The 9,784-nt window shown below is 33.8% G+C and overlaps 1 protein-coding gene and 1 long non-coding RNA gene across 2 annotated transcripts in view; both read right to left on the bottom strand.

Moving 5' to 3' along the window:
- The window catches only part of FAM135A (family with sequence similarity 135 member A), a 67,682-nt gene that overhangs the window by 28,468 nt on the left and 29,430 nt on the right, over window positions 1–9,784 (bottom strand). Inside the window, exon 4 of the mRNA XM_017859763.1 lies at window positions 1,442–1,615. Within this exon, the coding sequence (XP_017715252.1) occupies window positions 1,442–1,615 (174 nt within the window). The remainder of the gene's footprint in view (window positions 1–1,441; window positions 1,616–9,784) is intronic.
- Window positions 2,752–7,702, bottom strand: LOC108520395 (uncharacterized). The gene is made up of 3 exons (XR_001882901.1): window positions 7,555–7,702; window positions 6,425–6,578; window positions 2,752–2,829 (listed from the first exon to the last, which is right to left on the bottom strand). It is a non-coding gene; the product is annotated as an uncharacterized LOC108520395 (long non-coding RNA).

Genomic DNA, 9,784 nt, shown 5'->3' on the forward strand with positions numbered 1-9,784 from the left:
AAAAAAAAAAAAAAAAAAGACAGCAAAACTACCAGTTATAGATCTTTCTATAGAATAAAGAAGGCAAAACAAGTCATCAGGTGAAATATATGTCTTTCTGGCCTGGTGCTCTAAAAGGAACTAGGTCAAGATGATCTACATGTAAGAGATGAGAAAGCAACAGAATGAAAGAAGCTTTCAATTAGTTTTTAAAACAATGTAAAGATATGCCATAGGAGGTTATTACCTGTGATCAATATGTTAAATTGTGTTGGGCTTCCAGAAATTCTGAGGGTAATTTTGCAAAATGATCTAGTTAGTTTTCTGATAAATCAACTTACCATCATATCCCTTAAGCATCCTGCCTAATATTAATTGTCAGAATCAGATGTGCATCAGAAATTGCAGACAGTTTAGAAATCAAATACATTTGGAGACTTTCATATAATTTACTGATCTGAAGCATCCATCTGCTGCCCATACTACAAGGATGATGTAAAAACCGAAGACCTTGCATTGTATTTTTACATTAACGAAAGAAATCTGTCTACCCATGGAAGTGAACAGAAAAAAATAATTGTCTCAATGCATTTATTATGATACAGAATATTATATACCTTTGAACTAATGGTACATGATATAGTTTTAAAAGGCTGAGTAAAAATTCATAAAATTGGTTAATAACTTGGAAAGCAAGAATTACTGTATGATGCACAGTTAAGAAGATAAAATTAGTCTATCTGGATAAGAGGCAAAGAAAAATAAGAAAAAATTCACATACTTTTCCAGCGTAATTATAGTATAACATTGCACAAAACATAGGTACAGAATAAACAATGTTGTGTGGTTATTTCCAGATTGTATTTTTTCTTTGTTAATTTATTTGGGATTGACAAAGATGGCTTCATACTTCTGTAATAAAAAAGTTATCAAGCCAATGTTCCCATACTCTTGACTTTGATTATAATTTTTAAAGTCCTTATTATTTCAGTTATCTTTAGAAAGTACATGTTTTCACTATAAAAATAAAAAATGCTACATTAAGAAGGCTCTCATGTTGAATTGTAATTCTCAATGTTGTAATGGTGCCTGGTGGGAGGGGACTGGACCAGGGGGACAGATTTCTCATGAATGGTTTAGTACCATTTCTCTTGGTACTGTCCTCATGATAGTGAGTGAGTTCTCATGGGATCTGGTCATTTAAAAGTATGTAGCAACTCCCCTGACTCTTGTGCTCCTGCTCTGGCCATGTGAGATGCCTGCTCCGCTTGTGATTTCTGCCATGATTGTAAGTTTCCTGAGGCCTCCCCAGAAGTTAAGCAGATGCCAGCATCATGCTTCCTGTACAGCCTGAAGAACCATGACCCAATTAAACCTCTTTTCTTTATAAACTGCTCAGTCTCAGGTATTTCTTTATTGCAGTGTAAGAATGGCTTAATACAAAAATATTAGTCAAATTTACCTTATTAGTGGCTGGTGTAGTGCAACCAATGATGCATGAACTGTAACAGACACAACAGAAAGGTGGAAATAATCAAACATGACATTAACATGATGATGAAGGCCTCTATGGGGGCTAAAGTGCAGCTTCAGTGTTCGGCTACTTATTAGCTGCAAGGCATTCAGATCATCTGCCCTGTAAAAAGGAACAATTAGCATGTAAGTATTAAATATTTAGTAAAGGCCAATATATTATAGAGTAGTTGAAACTATAAAAACCATTTACTTAATTACTTTTAAAATTTTGAATGAAAGTTTTTTTTTTTTTTTTTTTTTAAAACGGGGTTTTGCTCTGTCCCCAGGCTGGAGTGCAGTGGCTGGATCTCAGCTCACTGCACGCTCCGCCTCCCGGGTTCACGCCATTCTCCTGCCTCAGCCTCCCGAGTGGCTGGGACTATATGCGCCCGCCACCACGCCCGGCCAATTTTTTATATTTTTTAGTAGANTCTCACTCTGTTGCTCCGGCTGGAGTGCAGGGTCATGATCTTGGCTCACTGCAACCTTCACCTTCCGGGTTCAAGCAATTCTCCTGCCTCAGCCTCCCATCTCATCTCTATTTCTGCAGTGCAGAAAACTAGGTTTAGTATTTTTTGAGGTGGAGTTTCGCTTTTGTGGCCCAGGCTGGAGTGCAATGGCATGATCTTGGCTCACTGCAACCTCTACTGCCCGGGTTTAGGCAATTCTCCTGCCTCAGCCTCCGAGTAGCTGGGATTACAGACATGTGCCACCAAACCCGGCTAATTTTGTATTTTAGTAGAGATGGGGTTTCGTCATGTTGGTCAGGCTAGTCTTGAACTTCTGACCTCAGGTGATCCGCCCATCTCGGCCTCCCAAACTGCTGGGATTACAGGAGTGAGTCACCATATCCTGCCTGGTTTCGTTTTAAAATCACATTTCATTATCACTAGGCCTAGCCAAAGATAAAATAATTGAGCAAATTCAAGGCAATGTCATTAAACCAACAAATTGTAGTAATAATCATGGTTTTGAAAAGTACTCTTCATAGAAACTTTAAGAAACACATGAAAAAAGCCAGGGAGTTTTGCATTTACCATTTCCAGACTTAAGTAAAACTTCAATATTACAAATTAGGAAATTAACCAAAATTTATCCACAGACCAAACTGATTTTAAAGGTAAGTTCTTCAAAATGGTGGAAACATACTATATTATTAAATATATATTTATGAAATCTGATGCTAATTTAAAGCAAAATTTCATGCTAATTAATTAATTAAAAGGGATCATTTGCTTAAGCTATTTGTAAACGTACCTAGATGGTTGTCTTTCTGTGTTCGTGGCTGTTTTCTTCTGAGAAGACGCTCATATAGGAGCTGCATGTTGACCTTGGCTAGTCATAAGGATTGCATACAGCACTAGTTACTATACTCCTTTTATAACAAAACTTACTAGAATTTTCCAGCTTGTTAATAATAGACTTAGTGTTTATCTGATAGTGCAGTTAGTTAATTAGCTTATCAAAATTACAAATGATGTACATTCGAGTATATATTTTGGTTTTTTAATTTAAATGTATGTGTCGCTCAACATTTCATAATCCAAAATGTTTTAATTTATTAGACTCAGAATTTTAGGTTGGCAGGGATCTCAGAGTTAACTCCCTGCTGTTAACAAGTGTAGATACTGGGGTTCAGATAGGCTATGTGACTTGCCCAAACCTAATTCCAGAACTCCTGACTCTTATGTCCAGTAAGAGCTCCTTGCACCAAACCAATATTTAATTATATGTCATCAGAAAATGTACATCATTCATCTAGGAGAAAAGAGAAAGGCAAAAAAGCAGAAAGGAACTCAAGCATTATTTTAAAAGAGGGAACATATTTTTTTTAGAAAAGTTTTCAAACATAGTAAAGTTTAATAAGTTTAAATATATGCTTATTTGAAAACTCAATAAAAGTGGTAATAAAAGGAAATATTCTTTAATCAAGAACTACTCTGTATCCACTTATTAAAACTGGTGAATATAGTGGTGTTTGGTCAACAGTACATTATAGAAATATATCAGTGTTCACAATTTTATTTTGCTAGAATAAAATAAAAGACATTGATAGTTTAGAATATGTAACAAATACTTTTATTTTTAATAGTTAATAGTATTTTTAGATGTTTTCTTACAAGATGCAGTCAAGAATAAACTAAAATTCACAATAAAGAGAAAGGAAATTATAAACCGTAAAGTTTAAGAACAACACATTACCAATATTTATTGAAGATGAATCTTGATTTTAAAAATCCCTAGAAAACTGTTAAGCTTTATGTTGATGCCTACACTTTTTCAAGTAACAATGAAAACTGTATTGTGCTATTTCATTCATTCATTCAAGAAATATGTTTTAAGTAAATCTATGTGTAAGGTACTAGTAATTTTATTTCTATCATATACTTATTTAAAACTGAAGTCTGGGTTTGCTTTAGAATTTTATTTTCTGATAAAATATTTTAAGCAAATAATTTGGAATAAAGTTGACAATCATTTTGTAATTAACTTCTGAAATTAAATATAAGGGCACTTTTATTATGATACTTCCTATACTACATCTCTAAGCCCAAAGTAACATACATGACATAAAAGACATCCTCACCAGAAAAAAGTTGAAAATCTTATGAATACATGATCATACTGAAGTTAGACTGATAAATTAATAATAATTGCTAACACTGTCTAAGCCAGGGCTCCCCAACACCCATAGTTCCTAGAGATCCTTTCCACCCTTTGTCTTTTGGATAATCTCACCTTTGCTTCCTGACACATGTACCATATCTGATTCCCTTCAATCTCCTTACCATGTGAATGGAAACCACTTTGTGTTTGTAGGCCCAAATTAAGTAAGTGACAGAAATGGTTTCACATGTGCACTCTTGAACAAAAGATAATGCCTTCTTCAATCTACTGTAGCCTTCCACATCAAAACTATTAACTTTTTTTTTTTGGTAGAAATGACATTACACATGGATTTTAAGCTTTACATCACTACTTTTCATAACACTATTTTTCAGGCACATGATACTGTCCTTCATTAATATGGTAGTATAATAGTTTTGTGGTCTGGTCATTAAATCTAACTAAAATTTGTAATATAATTCTTCTACAAAAATGTTTTTGATTTCCAAACCACCACTAAAGATATGTGAAACATAATTTTCCATTGAGGATAAGTGATAGCCTAAATTAGCTCCATTCTATAAATGATTCATTTTCTTTTTTTTTTTTGAGATGGAGTCTTGTTGCTGTGTTGCCCAGGCTGGAGTGCAGTGGCGCGATCTTGGCTTACTGCAAGCCCCGCCTCCTGAGTTCACACCATTCTCCTGCCTCAGCCTCCCCAGCAGCTGGGACTACAGGCGCCTGCCACCATGCCCAGCTAATTTTTTGTATTTTTAGTAGAGACAGGGTTTCACCGTGTTAGCCAGGATGGTCTCAATCTCCTGACCTTGTGATCCACTCACCTCGGCCTCCCAAAGTGCTGGGATTACAGGCGTGAGCCACCGTGCCCAGCTGATTCTTTCATTTTCAAAAGAGAACATTTTAAAAAATTTACATTTGAGGTAGTGGCTGTCTATAGAATTTTCCTAAGGGAAACAGGAATTCTAAGAACATAAAGTAGCAAGGAAAATAGAGACTGTTTCAGAGAATAATGATCAGAAGATTATCTTTTCCACACTACCATTTTTGTTTTGAGAATGAATACATGGTCAAAAAAGAACAAACGCATTTTCCTATTGCTTGTGTATTTATGAAACCATTAGGATTACTGAATCAAGAATTCTAAACAGTCAATTTAGTGATATCTATGTCTAGTCAAGAGAGTGTGAGCTGAACTGACAGAATAATGGACTTAATTAATTAAACTGGAGTAGTTGCTGATAGTGGCACAATAGCCAGCATTTTCTCACAGCTGAATTTAAGTGGGATAGAAATTCTTACACTTTCTTGCAATTCCTGTGTAATCCAACACAATTTTTTAAGTAGTCTGATTAGTCTCAAACCCAAGAACCATGTTCAGTAACAGTGACTACTTTAGGGAGTGCACTAATATTGTTAAAAGACTGAAATCCTTGAGGAACAAAGGAATAAAGAAAGAATACTGATTCAGTAAATTTTAAAAGGCAATTTATGATTTATTAAAAAACATAATTATAAAACAATATATTCTAAAAAGATGAAAATATATTTCTATAAGCTATTAGCCAATATTTGAAAATAAAAGCTAATAAAACTGACATAAAAAGTCTGAATAAGAACTTATTTTGCCAATCCCAATAATTTATCTTCTGTGAAATAATATATGTAAAAGCATTTTGCAAACTACAAATGGTATACAAAATCAAGGCAATATGATTTTTTATTATGTACTACAAATATATACAGGTACTACTTTTGGATACAACCTGAAGCTTGATTTTTTTTAAGCAATTTAAATTTTTTTTTAAAATTTAAAATTGATTTTAAAATGCTAAAAAAGTAAGTAATCTTATTATTCCCTAAAACAATATGAAAGGAATTTGAGATCTGAGATAACTATTATAAAATCAAATGTAAACAAAATGCCCTGAGTACCTACAATCTGATTAGACTGTAAAATATTTGGAAGTATGGATTTAATTTACCTTCCTATTATTCTGCAGATAATTACATTTGATTTCTAGCATGTTTTGGGTTATATTTTAAGAGGAACAGTATACTGACATGTTATTTTAAAAGACTCGTTTCAAATTTAGCATGAAGTTATTTTTTAGCATTCTGAAAACATTTTAAGCTGCAAAAGTGATTATCAAGGTAGAAAAGATGGAATTGAGACAGAAGTAAAGTGAAGCACACAAACACTGTAGTTTTAGTACAGAAAACTATGGCAAAGCTGATAGCTAGCAATATAAGAATGAAGAGAATGATTTGAACTGTAGGATAGGTCTCGCTACTTTTAACATACCCAGTTCTAGTTTCTGACAAGAGGGAATCTCTTCTGTTACCGTAATGAAGTAGCTGTGCAATCCCTTGAAGGCTAGCAGCAAAGTGGCACAAAGTGTATAATGAAAACGATAGGCATGATGTAGGAAGGAGTCTGCAATGATGAAGCTACAACCCTAAACAAGAAACAGATGTAGGATACAGAGTGTCAGTAATACAAAATGTTACATTTGAAACTTGGAAAATAAAGAAAAAATACTTAACCACCTGTCAACTAAATTTATTCTAATACATACAAAAAATTTGGTAATATTTCAGAGTTGTTCAAACAATAAATTTAAGCATGAAATGTGGCCCTAGTAATTTCAGTTACCGTGGATTTTATAACAAGTAGATTAAATTATTATTTTGATAGCATGTTATTTATATTACATTTAGACTGAAGCACACTCAGCTTTTATAGTATGTCCCCTTTTCTTTTATAATAATAGCTGTACTTGCACTACTCTTGCTTTTTTTAATTTCTTTTTTTAAGATATAGGGTCTCAGTTTGTCACCCAGGCTCGAGTGAAGTGACACGATTGCAGCTCACTGCAGCCTCAACCTTCTGCGCGCAAGCGATTCACCTGCCTCAGGCTCCCTAGCAGTTGGGACTACAAGCACGTGCCATCATTATTTTCCATTATTTTTTGTAGAGGTGGGGTCTTGCTATGTTGCTCAGGCTGGCATCAAACTCTTGGCCTCAAGCAATCCTCCAGGCTAAGCCTCCCGAAGTGTTGGGATTACAGGTGTGAGCCACCACGCCTGGCCTGCGCTACTCTACCCTGGGTCTCAGCTCTGGCAATTGTTCTTTAAAGACGCCTTTGGGATACTTCTACCAGTTCTGTTAAAGGACCAAGGGGTAATAGTAACAAGTTAAGGGGCACAGGCTGTCAAAGATGTCTATCCACTAAATCTGGTAACATTTTGAATTATCACGTTTTCATAATAGACAATTAGAACCAAACAATATTTTAAGATCATATTTAATTAGATCTATAAGTTGCTGAGCTCAAATAATTAAAAAAAGGAAAACATCATTCATAGATAAAATAGTTAAAGGACACTTCTTTTAAAATACGGAAAACATTTATAAACATATTCAGTTCTTACATCTGGTGATAACTGTTTTGTGTAGTTAATACCAAAGACCACACTTTCAAGAGTAGGAATCACGGAATCTTTGTTTTGTGCTGGTGCATTTCTATTTAACCAAGTTGTCTTCACAGGGCGAGGAAAGCTGGAGGAAGAAGTATTATATTATTACTGTCATAAGAGTCTATTTGAATGTAAGTTAAATATTTACAAAGGAAAATCTTATAGGAATAGAAGAGCAAGGGTTTTACAAGTTTATGAGTTCTAAAGTATTCCTAAAGTAATTTTAAAGAATAATTTGAATAATCATGAAAAAACGAAATTAATATTAAAAAACTAGGGCTAGATGTTTGACATTGCTTGCTATAATTAGACTTCTGGAAGTCTCAAAGAACATCAAAGACAAAACATGGTGGGATTTAGAGTGGATAAACAACAAATGAAAGCCAAGCTTGAATTTGGAAATCCTAAAGTCGGAACTGGTTACCAAATTTACAATGTTAACACTTAATCAAATATGAATGCTATTTACAGAAATAAAGAGCTCCCATGTAAATGTAGAAAACAAAATTACCAAATCTACTTGATGCCTCTATTTCTCAAAATAAGTTTCTTTTCCTTTATTCTCTTTACTAAAAGGCTATAAGCTCTATTAAAATAATTTTATTATTCAAGTCTCTAGCAGCTGGAACTACAGTCATGTGCCACCATGCTTGGCTAATTTTATTTTTTGTAGAGGTGAAGTCTTGCTATGTTGCTCAGGCTGGTCTCAAGCTCCTGTTCTCAAGCAATCCTCCAGCCTCCAGCTTCAAGGCACCATCAATCACATATTATATGAATTACTTCTGTTAGTATTAACATTTATATTCCATAGAGGAAGAAGCATACTTCTGTTAGAATGTTGAAAAGTCACATACAACTATATTTGAGATAAAGTAGGACAAAGCATTTGAACTGTTTGACAGTTTGGCAAAAGGGAAAAGACATAAAAGAAAACAATCTTGCCATAAGCAGAGTGCAGGTTTTGTTTGTAAAATCCATTTGCTTTGCAAAAGTGAAATGTCTATATCCCAGCAAAGAAGGGAGTCTCAAATAAGTGGTAAATTCCACTTGCTATAATGTGTTTTCAGAACTGTCATAAAAGTTGTACTTAAAAAATTCAAATACAAGAAATAGTTCAAATAAAAAACAAGCAAAGAAAGAAATTCTAAACCGCTTACTTTAAGTAACTGATATAATGTCTATAGATTGAGTTGACCATAAAATTGTTTTAAATAAAATAAAATTTAAAAGATGTTATAAATTTAAAATTTTCAATTTTGGAGGATAAAGAAAACCCCACCAATAATAAAACTTCAGGAAAACCTGTTGAAGAATATAGAGTAGGAAATGTTACCCTCAGATATGACCCCTTTACCAGCACACCAGCAGCAAAAGCTTCCCCTTCCCCTTTCCTTTTCTGACCTTTCATTCACAGGTAGAGAAAGGCTGGTAAAGATGCTGTTGTTTTACAGCGAAGTTCTAGCAGCAAGAGAGAGTTAGATATAAGGGCCCATGGCAGCTAGGTAAAGAACAGCAACCTCAGCTGTTACAGGCATATTGTTTTCTTTTCTAGTCACTAACCAGAGCCAACGGTTAACCCTCTTGGCTTCTGATTCTGAGCCAAAATTTGTTCTTCCAGTAAATGGTCTCTAGGAGATGAGCTGCCCCTTTCTCCTATTAGTCTATGGCAAAATTGCTGCATTGCAAGAAGAAGCACATACTTAACTCACTATGATGGTGATGTGAATATCTACTCTGTTTAATTAGGGCCTTAAAAGCAACATTAATAACCTGAGCTAACCTCCTATGAATTGCTTGTGCATCTTTCAGGAGAGAAATACAGCTAGTTTTATGAAGATAATCTTGGTAAGTCTTAAAAGAAATAGTTAAAACAGTTTAATTAGAGATTCTTCTTAAAACTTCAAAAGAAGAGATTTAGAAAATAGAGTAATATATTTTATAAACAGATAAACATTTAGCATTAAAACCAAACACATAATCATATAAAAGCAATACTGTATGTTATTTAAAAGTTATATTTCAAAAAAACATACTTCATTAGAAAAATTTCATTCATACTTTCAGAAAATCTTCCAAAAAATTTTTAAGCTTATAATAAAATTATGTATATAATAAAAAACACCTTCCTGTTTATAAAAGCTATAATAACTTAGCACAACCTCTCAAAGGCCTAGGAGGTAAAAAA

Source organism: Rhinopithecus bieti, unplaced genomic scaffold (genome assembly GCF_001698545.2).
Source record: "Rhinopithecus bieti isolate Rb0 unplaced genomic scaffold, ASM169854v2 scaffold_50350, whole genome shotgun sequence".
NCBI lineage: Eukaryota > Metazoa > Chordata > Mammalia > Primates > Cercopithecidae > Rhinopithecus > Rhinopithecus bieti.